Source organism: Corvus kubaryi, unplaced genomic scaffold, assembly GCF_017639235.1.
Source record: "Corvus kubaryi isolate FWS band 111438036 unplaced genomic scaffold, C.kubaryi_AGA036_p1.0 45374, whole genome shotgun sequence".
In the NCBI taxonomy this organism is placed as follows: Eukaryota; Metazoa; Chordata; class Aves; order Passeriformes; family Corvidae; genus Corvus; species Corvus kubaryi.
The window spans coordinates 29869-40306 of NW_024581285.1; the positions used below are offsets into that span (position 1 = coordinate 29869).

General features: G+C 67.6%; 1 protein-coding gene across 2 annotated transcripts in view; it reads left to right on the top strand.

Moving 5' to 3' along the window:
* LOC121672234 (nuclear factor 1 C-type-like) overlaps positions 1-9183 on the top strand; it is a 31499-nt gene extending 22316 nt beyond the window's left edge. For both annotated transcript variants that reach the window (XM_042044821.1, XM_042044820.1), the window contains exons 3-6: positions 7361-7432; positions 7952-8026; positions 8164-8287; positions 8796-9183. In XM_042044821.1, the coding sequence (XP_041900755.1) occupies positions 7361-7432; positions 7952-8026; positions 8164-8287; positions 8796-9168 (644 nt within the window). In that variant the 3' untranslated portion in view covers positions 9169-9183. The remainder of the gene's footprint in view (positions 1-7360; positions 7433-7951; positions 8027-8163; positions 8288-8795) is intronic.
* Positions 9184-10438: the final 1255 nt, after the last annotated feature.

Consider the following 10438-nt stretch of genomic DNA (forward strand, 5'->3'; position numbering starts at 1 on the left):
CTCCTCCCTCCTTCCTGCTCCCTCCCGCCTGCCCGCTCCTGCCTTCTCCTGCCTCCTCTCACCTGCCTGCCCGCTCCCCCGAGCCACCCGCAGCATCCCCAGCCCTAAGGAGAGGGGCCTGGGAGGGTCTCTCCCGCGCAGGGCCCCCCCGGCCGGGCAGTCCGGGCTCCCCGCAGCCCCCGCGGCCCCCCGTTATCAGCCCGAGCACGTGCGCCCGCGCTCCCCCGCCCCCGCCGCCCGGTTTTGCCGATGTCAGCACAATTTCCCAGCCGCTGCTCTGGCAACGCCGGGGAGGGGGGGGATGGAGGAGCCCCCGGCCCTGCGCTCTCCATCCGCAGTCTGGGGCAGCTCGGCAGGGGCTGAGCGCCCGGACGGCTCCCCCAGGCCGATGCCAAGGGCGAGCTCTGCCCCTCGGCTTTTCCCCCTATCCTCGGCTTTCAGTGCCCCCGGGATGGGCAAACTGAGGCACGACCTGTGCCGGGCTGGGGGGAGGCCCCGTCCCGGCCCTGCCGGCCCCGGGGATGGCCGCGGGGTGCAGGGAGAGCTGAGCGCCTGGGCCCTCCCCAGAGCAGCACCGGCCCTGCTCCCATCTTGCTCCCATCCTGCACCCAGCCCTACGACCGCCACCCCCGGTACCTTTGGGGAAGGATAGGATTAGGATGGGTGCGGGATGGGAGCAGGGCTGGATGCAGGATGGGTGCGGGAAGGGCAGGGGATGTGAGCAGGGTTTGATGCAGGATGAGTGCTGGATGTGAGCAGAGCTGGTTGCAGGATGGATGCAGGATGGGAGCAGGGCTGGATGCAGGATGGGTGCGGGATGGGTGCGGGGCTGGGTGAGGGCTGGGCTGTGCACACCGCAGTGGGGGAGGGGACGGCGCTGCAGCCCAGAGCTGGGTGTGCGGCGGGGGGGCGGGGGGGCTGGGGGGGAGCTCGGAGGTCGCTGGTGAAAGTCAAAAGCATTGCAGTAAAATGGTAATCAATCTCCCCAGCCGATGGTGCCAGGACCTTCGGAGCATTACGGAGAGATTCCTCCCAGCAGCTCCCGACGGCAGCAGCCAGTGGAGGGGGACATTGCCCCCCCCCCGCACCCTCCCGTCAGTGCTCCCCACCTCCACGGGCTCTCTTGCTGCACCCTCACCGTGGTGCCTCCATCCCTGTATCCCCATCCCTGCATCCCCCCGTTCTTGCATTCCCACGCTGGTAGCTCCCATCCTTGGACCCCATCCCCCCCAGGCTCCCAGAGCGGGGGAGAGGCAGAACAGGGGCAGTGCTGGCCCCTCACACCCTCTGCGGTTCCCTGCCCCCCCCCCCAGCCATCATGCTCAGCGGGGCAGGAGTTGGGGTTCTGCCCTGCTGTGAGCTTTTCCCGGCAGTGCCCCGAGCTGAACCCCCAGGCCGAGTGGGGTGGGAGCAGATGGGTGCCCAGGGCAAGCAGGCAGTGGGCCCCAGGGTGGCATCGAGCTCCTGGCAGCCCCGGCCATGCCTCCGCCAGCGGACAGCACCTGGGGGGAGGCGGGGACCCCCACGCTGTGCCAGCATCTGCGTCTCCCACCGCCTGGCAGCCCCTTATCTCCCCCCACCAGCCTCGCCGCTGGCTGCGGCGCGAGGCAGATGGCACCAATCTGCCGGGGAGCCCGTGCCAGGGCTCTCATCCCAGGCGCGCTGTGGCCGTGCCAGGCCGGCCGTGCCAAGCGTCTGCTCAGCCCCTCCAGATGGAGGGGCAGGCGTTTCCCTGGGTACCGCCGCTCCGCCAGCCCCCGTGCAAATATTTATTGCCAGGGTCGTGAGAAGATTGATGGGGTTCACAATATTTGGGATCTGCCGTTCACAGAGCTGGGCACCAGCGGGCAGGCAGGCTGGAGAACCCCCCCAGCACACAGATGAACACGGGCAAACCCTCCCCCTGGTCCAGGTATCTCTACTCCCAGTTAAACAGCCAGGGAGGCCAGGGTTGAGGGGAACGAGGTAGGCAGAACCCAGCAAGTCCAGGAGGAGACCCCCGGGGAAAGGGCACAAGTGTATGAGACAGCAGAGAATCCGCAGGGGCTGGGTGCCTGCCCCCAGAGCTGCGTGCTGCAGAGGCGGGATGGGAGGGGGCTCCCCAGGGTGCCACGCCCCCGCCACCCCTGTCTTCTGCAGCGTCACTGCCCGGGGTCCCGCCGTTCCCGAGCCCGGCCCCGCTGCGAGCCTGGCGCTGGCACGGCCGGGGCGGTTTCCATGTGCTCGAGCTCTCCGGATCGATGTGCCGGCGACCTTGGGGAGGTCAGGGCTTCCCCGGCTCTCCCGCAGTGCGCCGAGCCGGCGGCGTGCCGGAGCCGGACGGCTTCCCCGCAGTGCCCGCTGCCAGCCCCGGCCCCGCGTCACCACTGAACCGAGTTGCGCCGTGCTCAGCGCGGCGGCCCCGGCAGTGTGAGCGTGCCTGCCGGGGACCTGGCACACGGTGCCACGTCCTGTGCTGCCGGAGGGGACAAGGGGCCAGAGCGGTTCCGCGCACCGTTAGGCACCCGATGAATAAAAGATGAGCGAGCTTCTCTCACGAGCACCTGCCGTCCCCCGCCCTCGCCACCCGCCGTCCCCCGCGCTGGCAAGCGCCGTGCCCTCCCCGGGGCCGCAGTTGCCATCCTGGCCGGGTGCCCGGCTTCGTGCTGCGCTGGCAAGGGACAGCTGGGGCGGCAGATGCCCACGGTGCTCTCTCCCGCCCGTGGCCGCGGGAGGGGGGAGAACAGACGCCGGCAAGCCCCCGGTGTGCCCCTGCACCCCCGATCAGGGCTGGCACTGCCAGTTGGGGCATGGGATCGGTCCCCTGTCACACTGGCCCCTGCACTGGGGTCGGCCCTTGGGAAGGGCTTGAGCCTGCTGCCGCAGCCCTGCGTGGTGGTGGTGAGGCAGGGGCTGGTTTTGGGGGAGCATCGGAGGGGCCATGGTGGGGGCCCATGGGACTCTGGGGGGAGGCTGGCTGTGCTGTGGGGCTCTGCCATGGGGCTGGGATTGGCAGAAAGATAGTGGCAGCATATTTCCCTTTCCCTGTCCCTGTCCCTTTTCCTTTCCCTTTCTCTCCACTTTAATTTCTTCCTTCCTTTCTCCCTCCCTCCCTCCCTTCCTTTCTCTCCTTTCCCTCTCCCATCCTCTCTCTTCTCTCCCACCCCCTCCCAGCAGCTGCACCCCCAGGTGCCCCCAGCTCAGGGCGCAGCGGCTGGATGCCAGCACCCCGCAGGGGAGAGTCCCAGGGAAGGGGGGGGGGCTCAGCCTTCCCTTTGTCTGTCCCACTCTCCCCATCCCTTTGCCCGCTGCCATCTGTCCCCGCTCGCCTCCGCGGGCGCCGGCAGCCCTGGATGGAGCCCAGGCCTGGCAGGGCTGAGCGAGGGGGCGGCCGCGCCGCCCGCCTGGGGGGGTTCCCCCCGGCCGCTGCCATCTCCCCGTGCCGGCCGGGGTCGGCCGAGGACAAACCCGCTCGCTCCCAGCGCCGCTCGCTCGCAGCCGCCGGCCAACGTGCTCGCGCCTCCCAGGCTCCCGCCCGGGCCAGCTGGCCGCGGCCGGCGTACGTGGCAGCGAGGCGCGTCCGTCCCCCCCGCCACCGCCCCGCCACCTCGGGGGATGCCTCCGGCCAGGACCTCCCCGGGGCTTCGCTCGGCAGAGGGAGGAGGAGCTGCCGCCCCCGCAGCGTTCGTGGCTAAGGCCCAGCAAAGTCGCCTCACCCCGACGGCCCCGCAGCGCTCCGGGCATGGCGGGGGGCACCGGGGGCGGGGCGGGATAGGGAGTGGGGAGGGGGGGTCCCGCGCCCCGGCGCGCCGGCCGGCCCGGCTGAGCCAGGATTTACCCGGCACACGCGGCGGTTCAGGGTATTATATAAAGGAGGTTACACAAGCAGGACTGTTCCGGGTTTATGTAAGGGCCACCCCAGCCTGGCGGCAGAGGGATGGACGGTGGGACGGGCAGCGAGGCGGGCAGTGCCGCTCGGACCTGGGGATCGCTGTGAGACTGGGACGAGGAGTTCTGGGGGGGGGGTCTGACAAGGCAGGGCCCCCAAATCACACCCTCCCACAGCCTCGCTCGCCCCAGCCCTTGCAGTGGGATCTGCCCCACGGCACCCTGCTTCCCTCCGGTCTCCAGGGGTCTCCCATCCTGACCAGGCTGTTCACTCTGGGCCATTCTGGTCCGCGCTGTGGTCACGGCCAGCCGGAGGAGTGCAGTGACACCTGAGCAGGTGCTGGGGCTTTGTGGCCACGGAACATGGGGGCAGTTCCCCCCCAAGCCAGCCCCCAAGGGAAACTGAGGCACGGGGCAGAAGCCTGCAGGCAGCAGTGCTGAACCCTCGCCCATCTCCTGCTCTCAGTTGGCAGAGCTGGGGAAGAAGGAGGAAGACTGCTGCCCTCGATGGGGGGCTGGGACTGCTCACACCGGCGCCAGCAGCTCCCCCAGCCCCCGGCATCCTCCAGCCTCTGCGCCTGCGCCCGCGCCGTTGCCGGTAACACCGTGCCCTGTTACCGTCAGCTCTCGGGCACCGAGCCAGGGCTCTCCCGCAGCTGCGCCAGCCCCGGGGGGCACCCGGCCTGCAGTGACACCCCCCCAGGGCCGGCCCTGCTGCCCGGGGGTCGTTCCCACGCGCTGAGACCGCGGGCGGGTGTCGCTGTGGGGCCCGGGGGCACCGTGCCAGCCAGCAGGGCCGGGGTGCGGGATCCGTAATTCAATGGGTGGCACGGGGCCAGGCTGCCAGCGCGGCCCGGAGCCCAGGCAGCTCGCGCCCCCGCGGGCACACACTTGGCTATTTTTAAAAAAGAGATTGGATCGACCTGTTTGGGCACTGAGCACTCTCCTCCACCTTGCCGGAGACGACCCTGGCACTGAACCCCCTCCCCCCTGAGCGCCCCACAATGTGGCAGCAGGACCACCCCCACCTCCATCCCCCATCCCGGCCCTCCGAGGGGGTGTGGAGGGCACAGATCACCGAAGCAGCGGGGGCATGGGGGGGAGCTTTACAGGCTTTTCTCCTCTCTGGTGCAGTCGAGCCACTTGTTGGGTCCTGGATCTGGAGTCTCCCCAAAACACCCCTTGTGGGGAGCGAGGCCCGGGAGCCCAGGGCTCCCTTCGCCATTTTAGCGCGCGCCAGCCGGCGCAGGCGGCCGTCACATGGCGGTGAGAGCAGCGCTTGGCCCGGCCGCCCCGCCGAGGAGGCAGCCAGAAATCTGCTGGCGAGCTCGCCCGCCCAGCCACGAGGAGCGCCGGGGGTACCGGGCCCGGGGCCCCGGCCTCGCACCCTCTGCCTCCATCGGCCCGGACACGAGGGTGCAGGGAGGGGCCGGCCCTGCTGCCAAACCTGCGAGCTCGGGAAAGTCCCCGCTGCTCCTCGGGCTGCTGTGGGTGGGAGTGGAGTGCTCGGTTTGGGGGCAGGTCCCCGGGGTGTCCCTTGGGAATGGGCGTCAGTGAGGTGGCGTTGGCGGTGCTGGGTCAGGGTGGTGCCGTGGGACGGTGTGGGGGTACAGGACATGAGGCCCACCCGGGGGGCACCCGGGTGAGTGCCTGGGTGCCCTGGGGGAACAGGGACCAGACTGGGGTGGTTCGGTGTGGGCAAAGGTCCATGTGGGGCACCTCAGGACGAGCAGTGGTGGGGGTCCCTGGGCTGAGCCAAGGGCTGCGTGGGCGCCTCAGAGGTACCAGGCGAGGGCACGGCCTGGGGGGCTACCCAGAGGCCGAGCACCCCAGGATTGGGCAAGTGGGTGCTATCTGGGAGGCAAGTGGGGCCCCAGGGAGCCCTGAGGCCACAGTGGGGGGCTGTGGGGAGCCGGGCCGGCCTCAGGCTGTGACCGCCAGCCTCCGTCCCGCGCCTTGGCCGGGCTCCACCACTAACCACTTCCAGAGCCGCCGCCAGATTTGTTGTTTTTAGAGGCGAGGAGGGGCCGTGTCCAGCCACGCGGTGCCCCTGGATGCGCGGGGGGTCCCCGCTGCCACTCCCCCCTGTCCCGGCTGGTTTGTGCCCCGCTCACTCCCACCACCCGCGCCCCGGTACTTGGGCACACGGCCGCTTCAAAATGGGGGAATAAGGTTAGAAAAAGAAAAATGGAGAGAAGGGAAGGAAAAAAACCCTGCGCCTGTCTCCAGGGGGAGTTTCTGCTCCCTAAAATGGCTGCCTGGAGGGAGCCAGGGGTGCGGGCACGGGGGGGGCTGGTGGTGGGGAGAAGCTTCAAGGCAGGATGCCATGGGGCTGCCAGCGTGGTGCCAGGCTGGCACGGGGTGGGTGGAGGGGAACGCGGCAGCTGGGCAGGGAGACAAAATGGCTGATTTGGCATCGGCATTGAGCAGCACCAAGGGGGTGTGGGCACACAGGGCTGTCAGGCTGGGAGGTGGCACAGTCCCACTGCCCCCATGGATAGTGTGCCAGGTGGGCAGCACACAGGGGTGGCAGGGTGGGGGGTGGCATGGTGCCCACATGGATAACTTGCCCAGCCAAGGATAACCAGCCTGGGAGCCACATGTGAGTGCAAGGGACTTGAGAGGAGAAAAAGGGGGAGAAAAACAGGGAGAAAGGGAAGAATCCCAAGGCGAGCACATGGGCCGGCAGTGGCAGCTGCGTGGTTTTGATGGTGTTTTTGGATTGTCTCAGCCCTTTCCTGACATCTGCCAAGACTGCCAGAGAGAAATGCCGAAGGCCAGGGGGTGGGAGGAGGATGGAGAAGCAGTGGGAAGAAGGAGTATGGGGGAGAAATACATGGCAAAAGTCATGGAAGGGCTTTGGGAGCAGCCAGAGGAAGGATGCTCCTGACTGCAGTGTCTTTGCCGTGCCAGGCTGCTGAGCTCAGCATCTGAGCCGGGATATTTTTAGCCAAGAGAGAGCAGGGCCGGACGGGGCTCCAGGGGTCAGCGCCAGTGCTGCCCCAAGCCCTGCTGCCCTCCAGGAGCTGGGCAGAGGCAGGACAAGGTGCCACAGGTTATGCCATGCTGCAGTTACGCTGCCTGGTGGGGCAGCACTGGGTCATGGATGTGGCTGGAGAGAGGAGAGCAGGCAGCAGGCTGGAGCAGGGCCAGGTGACCATCACCCGGCCCAGCACCGGGGGTCTCCGCCCTGCGGGCAGCGGTGCCCAGATCCTGCATGTGGGGCTGTCCGTGCTCCTGTTGCTGGCGGGGAGGGCAAAGGGGGGCTGGTCGGTGACTGTTCCTCAGTGACTGGGGATATGCCAGCTTGGTGGTGGCCCTACTGCGTGGTGAGAGCTGCTGGGCAGCCTGTGCCTCAGTTTCCCCCAGCAGGGCAACGAGGGGGCAGTCAGCTGGTGGGCAGCCCTGGCTCACACCAGCATGGAGGCTCACACTGGCACGGGGGGCTCACAGCAGCACGGGGGGCTCACCCTGGTGGGTTTTCCTCTTGCAGATGCAGAGCAGAGCAGCAGCCCCCGGACAGGCATTGGCTCGGACCAGGAGGACAGCAAACCCATCACGCTGGGTGAGCGCAGCGGGCAGGGCTTGGGCAAGGGGACAAGGGACACCCCAGCCTGTCCCTGGGGTACCTGCCATGGCCGGGGAGGGGGGCCCATGACACACAGCCAAGCCCCCCGTGCTACGGCTCTGGTGTCCCCCAGCCCCAGCCAGCCGCTGCCTGGCACCTGCAGTGAGCTGGGCATAGCCTTAGCCTTGTCCTACACCCAGCAGAGTCCCACTGAGGCCACAGCCCTTGGGGACAGCAACTGCCATGGAGGTCCCATGGTGGGGGTGCAGCCCCAAGCCCTGCCAGCACTCTCAGCCACAGGGAAACTGAGGCACTGAGCAGCTCCAGGGCGTCTTTGGCAGAGGGGACCAGTTCGGGTGGTCTCTTGCTGGAGCAGGGAGTGGAGTGGAGGCTGAGGAGGGGGACAGATGGGGATTTGGGGGTGTTGGGGTGCCCTGATGCATCGCCACAAGGCAGTGCAGGATGAGAGAGGTGCTCCTGTTGTCCCCTCAGCACGCCCTCCTCTCTCCCACACAGATTCGACAGACTTCCAGGAAAGCTTCGTCACCTCGGGGGTGTTCAGTGTCACCGAGCTCATCCAGGTGTCCCGGAGTGAGTGTCACTGTGATGCCACAGCCCAAGTCCCCGCTGCCTGGGCACACCAGTGTCCCAACAGCCCCCCCACCCCACACTGGGCTGGGACTCCCCTCCCCACCAGGCCCCCCTGACCCCTGTCTCTCTCCCCACAGCGCCGGTGGTGACGGGCACGGGGCCAAACTTCTCCCTGGGAGAGCTGCAGGGCCACCTGGCCTATGACCTGAACCCCTCCAGCACCGGCATGAGGAGGACACTGCCCAGCACCTCCTCCAGTGGGTAGGTGCCACTGGGGCTGTGCCAGGGCGGTGCTGGGGCCAGCCCGAGCCCGGCCATGAGGAAGGACGGGGGCAGCCAGATCCTGCCACGGCCTGGCACTGACCCATGACAAGCTGGGAGAGCTGGGGGTGTCCAGCCTGGATAAGAGAAGGCTCCAGAGAGAGCTCAGAGCCCCTTCCAGTGCTTAAGGGGCTCCAGGAAAGCTGGAGAGGAAGTTTGGACAAGGGCCTGGAGGGACAGGACACTTCTGGCTTCCACTGCCAGAGGGCAGGGCTAGATGGGTTCACTTCCCTATGAGGGTGGGCAGGCCCTGGCACAGGGTGCCCAGAGCAGCTGGGGCTGCCCCTGGATCCCTGGCAGTGCCCAAGGCCAGGCTGGACATTGGGGCTTGGAGCAGCCTGGGACAGTGGGAGGTGTCCCTGCCCTGGGAGGGGTGGCACTGGATGGGCTTTGAGGTCCCTCCCAACCCAGACCAATCCATGATTCTGTGACCCTTCCCTATCCCCAGGAGCAAACGGCACAAGTCGGGGTCCATGGAGGATGACATCGACACCAGCCCTGGGGGCGAGTACTACACCTCCTCCAACTCCCCCACCAGCAGCAGCCGCAACTGGACAGAAGACATGGAAGGGGGTTGGTGTCACCTCGTTACCAGTGCTCTTCCGCTGCCCCGGGGCCCCCAACCTGCTCCCAGCGTTCCGCAAACCACTGCCAGAACCCCCTGTGACCATCTGGGCACTGCCCGTGCCCTGGTGTCCCTATGGGCCTTCAGGTCACAGCACACACTGGCTGTGGGGGCTGCGCTGCCACCCTCAAGTCCCCCAGAACATCCCTGTTTTTCCAAGGATCTGTGGGGTTGCTGTCAACCCCCCCTTATGTAGGCACAGGCTCTCCATAGGTGCCCAGGTGTGTCTGTGGCCCCCCACTTCGGGCAGGGCTCTGTGGGGGCTGCGGTGTTGCTACAGGGCCCCCCCATTTCAGCGTGGGCTCTCTCTATAGGGCCAACCCAGCCTCCAGCCCCACACCAGCCTCCCCCGGCCCCACACTGCTGTGGACAGCTTTCTGGCTTGGTGGGTTTTTTTCCCTTTCCTGTCTAGACAGCCCCAATTAGCTGTTCATTAAGAAAGGGGGGGGGGGGCTGGGCTAATTAAAGCGATGCTGCAAGGCTGGCACAGCAGCTCCCACGCCCCGAGGTGCAGGCAAAGAAGCTGCTCCTCTTCCTCCTCCCTTGGCTCTTCTCCTGCCTCGCCCAGCAGTGGGGTGGGCTCCACATCAGCCCCCCAGCCCTGCCAGAGCCTGGGAGTGCCCAGATGGGGGGCTGGAGGTACCGATCCTGTTGGAAGGAGGTTTGGGCGATGCAGGTCCAGCCCCCAAACTGTATCCTGTGTGTGCAGGAACTGTGCCCCATCCTGCCCCATGGGGCTGGTGCATGGGGGGTCCTGGGGAAGGTGCAGCCCCCTCCCCAAAGTGGTGCGTGGAGGCAGGAGGGAGCTGTGCCAGGGCATCTGTCCCCTGCCGGTGGCCTGACCCGGGCAGGGGTGAGGGTGGCTAGCAGAGGAGCTCAGCCACGGCGGGGGGGGGGGGGGGGGTGGGCTTGGCAATCCTGTACGGGATGTTCTGGGAAATCCTCCTAACGCCCGGCTGAGAACGGGCTAAACCCATTACCAGGCCTGGGCCAAATGGCCAGAGCTAAAGCCACGGCAGTGGGAGATTAACGTGCCTGCCAACCCCCCTGCTCAGCCCCATGCCCCGGGGTGGCCTCGGGGACCCGGGCAGCTGCTGCTTCTGGCGAGGTCACCCCCATGCTGGCACCTCTGTGCCTCCCCAGGAGCTCCTGTAGCCCCCAGCCCCATGTGCCAGGGGAGGTGGGTGCCATGTGGGGGCTGCAGGGTCACAGTGGCACCCATGAGGGCACCCACTTGTGCCACCAGGGTGGGACACACACAGAGCTGTGTGCACCCGCATGCACACACCTGCAGGGTCACACCTGTGCACGGGTGTGCAGGGACACACACACAGGTACACAGCTGTGCTGGTACACAGCACACACACACACAGGTACACAGCTGTGCTGGTACACAGCACACGCACACACACACACACACACACACAGCTGTGCTGGTACACAGCACACGCACACACACACACACA